At 66.3% G+C, this 2,405-nt stretch overlaps 1 protein-coding gene across 2 annotated transcripts in view; it reads right to left on the bottom strand.

Moving 5' to 3' along the window:
- Positions 1–2,405, bottom strand: part of EPN1 (epsin 1) — a 12,414-nt gene that overhangs the window by 757 nt on the left and 9,252 nt on the right. For both annotated transcript variants that reach the window (XM_077756978.1, XM_077756977.1), the window contains 4 exons: positions 1,999–2,284; positions 1,310–1,420; positions 1,078–1,161; positions 1–111 (listed from right to left, as the gene is read on the bottom strand). The exon at positions 1–111 is cut by the window's left edge and continues 757 nt beyond it. In XM_077756978.1, coding sequence (XP_077613104.1) covers positions 1–111; positions 1,078–1,161; positions 1,310–1,420; positions 1,999–2,284 — 592 coding nt within the window. The remainder of the gene's footprint in view (positions 112–1,077; positions 1,162–1,309; positions 1,421–1,998; positions 2,285–2,405) is intronic.

Below are 2,405 nucleotides of genomic sequence, written 5' to 3'. Positions count from 1 at the left end.
CCGCGGGCGGGGGGCTCCCCACAGCCTCGGCCAGAGAGCCTCCGACCCCACTCATGTCGAACGCCCCGGGGCTGCGGGCGGGTACCTCTCCAGCGAGCAGCTCCAGCTCCCCTGCAAGGAGCCAGAGAGGACTCAGGGAGGGGGTGGGAGGCCGCAGTGGGGGGCACAGCCCTGGCCGCGGAGCCAGGAGGGCCCAACTCAAAGGCAGCCCCAGCTGACAGTCTCCAGGGCAGAGAACTACCAACGGATGCTCATGCGATCCCACAAAACCCCACGGGTTCCAGGGTCCCGACAGAAACGTCACAGCACGGAACAGCGGCAGATGCAGTGACAGCAGCAGACGGGAGAGTGTGAGCTTCTATCTGGTTGTTTCTAAGATCCAAGACTCTCCCCTGCTGCTGGGAAATGCACGAGTCGTCAGGGAGAGAGGGAAACAGGGCCAGGAGGCAGCAAACCGCAGACTGGACGACCACCTGAGGGGGTCCAAGGGGAGGGAGGGACCCCTGGTGCCCTGCCTGCCCTTCTGGGCCTTAGCCCGGTGAGTCCCAAGAATTCCTGCTTCCACGGTCCACTTCACGCCACTGGTGCGGGAAGGCGCACCGCTGCCTCCTGGGGACAGGCTCGAGGCCCTCCCGACACCTCACACAGACAGGGGACAATCTCCAGACACAAGCCAGTCCAGACCGTGCCAGGAAGGGAGGGACACGTAAGCCGGGACCCCCAAACCAAGGTGCCCTGAACCAGGACGCCAGGTGGGGAGGGTGCTGGGCACGGAGGCCCCAGGGGGGAGGCCGGGGGGGGGAGGGGGCGACTGCAGTGAGCACACCGCTGGTAATGCAGGGCAGAGCCAGCCAGGCCCGGAAACACCCAGAGGAACATTGCAGGGACAGAGAAGTCAGAGCTCAGAATCTGGGAAAGCTCCAAAAAAGTTCTTTGTGCTACTTTTGAAACTTTTCTCAGAGTACGAAATTATTCAAAGCCAAGGTAAAACTTCCTTTTTGAAGACACACACAAGCAGCTACAACTGTAATAAAGAGTTTGGGTGGTGGGTGCCACCCAGTCCGGACGGAGGCTCACCCGTGCTGCTCCCGGAGGCTGGCAGGGCCATGCGCAGGCGGTCAAAGTCCGAGAACTCGTCTGGTTCCGCATCAAACCCGACAGCTGTGGGCGCCCAGGATGCCCGCTCAGCTACCCGAGGGGACCCACCTCCCGCTCCCCAGCCTCAGGAGGCCAGTCACTCCCCGAGCTCCCCTGCACGCCCACCACACGCTCCAGCCCCGTCCACCTGACCCTAGCACCCACCCAGTACCTGTTGTGCCATTGGTGCTGGGCTTGGCAGGCGACCCTCCCCAGGGGTCCGAGAAGGCTGGGACTGGAGCCCAGGGATCAGAGGCCGGGGGTCCGCCTACCGGAGCCCCCCCTGAGTGAGGAGGGAGGCATGTACAAGGATTTATCTCCCGAGAATGGGCGGCCGCCCCTCCAGCCTTGCCCTGCCCTGCAACGCCCTGGGGCGCAGCTAGGCACCCAAGAACCTTTAGGTTCAACGCCAGCCTTCCCACCACGCCCACCATCGAGCCACGGCTACACACGCCGCAGGGCCTCTGCCCGCGAGTCCCTTCCTGCCAGAGTCCTCCTCGGCGCCAGGCCTCTGGGAACCCCCCAGGAGTCTCCCCAGCTGGGTAAGGTGCTGTGGCTCACCCAGACCTGCCCAACCCCCCGCAGCTACCAAGTCCCCACAAGGCGTCCAGCCCCTTCCCAGCCCGCCTGCTCCCAGCCTCCCAGTCACCCCGTCCAGCTCCAGCCCAGCTACCTCTCTCCCCCGACCCCCCGCACCCTTCCCAGTCCCGCAGGCTCCCTCACCCCCACTCCTCTGGGCTGTTTCATCGGACCCCCACAGCTTCCCGTCACCCACTGTACGGTATCTGTCCCAATCCCAGGGCACACCCGGGACTGCACACTGGATGTGGGGGCCAGAGCAGGCGGGCGGCCAGCACTCACCATCAGAGCTCCCCCACGGGTCAGGCGTGGGCCCCTCTCCAGCTGCAGGGGCCTGGGTCCAGCCCCAAGGGTCAACCGGGGCCCCTGCAGGGGCAGCAGGCCTCCAAGGGTCCCCAGAGGCTGGTGTAGGGGCCGGACCGCCCCAGGGATCAGCAGCTGGAGGGACGGGGGCCCCTCCCCAAGGGTCCGAGGTGGGAGCGCTCATGGGTGCCGGGCCTCCCCAGGGATCCGAGGCTGGCGGTGGAGCTGGGGCCGTGAAGACGTCAGCAAGATCCATGAGGGAGGACTGCTGGGGATGAGGGAGAGAGAGCACATGAGGCCCAAGCAGGCGGGGCCGGGGCCCGGGGGAGGGCCCGGGGGTGGAGGGGGAATGGCTGCAGAACCAGAGAGAAGGGAGGGCTGGGTGC

Source organism: Crocuta crocuta, unplaced genomic scaffold (genome assembly GCF_008692635.1).
Source record: "Crocuta crocuta isolate KB4526 unplaced genomic scaffold, BGI_CrCroc_1.0 scaffold142, whole genome shotgun sequence".
In the NCBI taxonomy this organism is placed as follows: Eukaryota; Metazoa; Chordata; class Mammalia; order Carnivora; family Hyaenidae; genus Crocuta; species Crocuta crocuta.
This window is presented reverse-complemented; position numbering and strand designations above follow the sequence as displayed.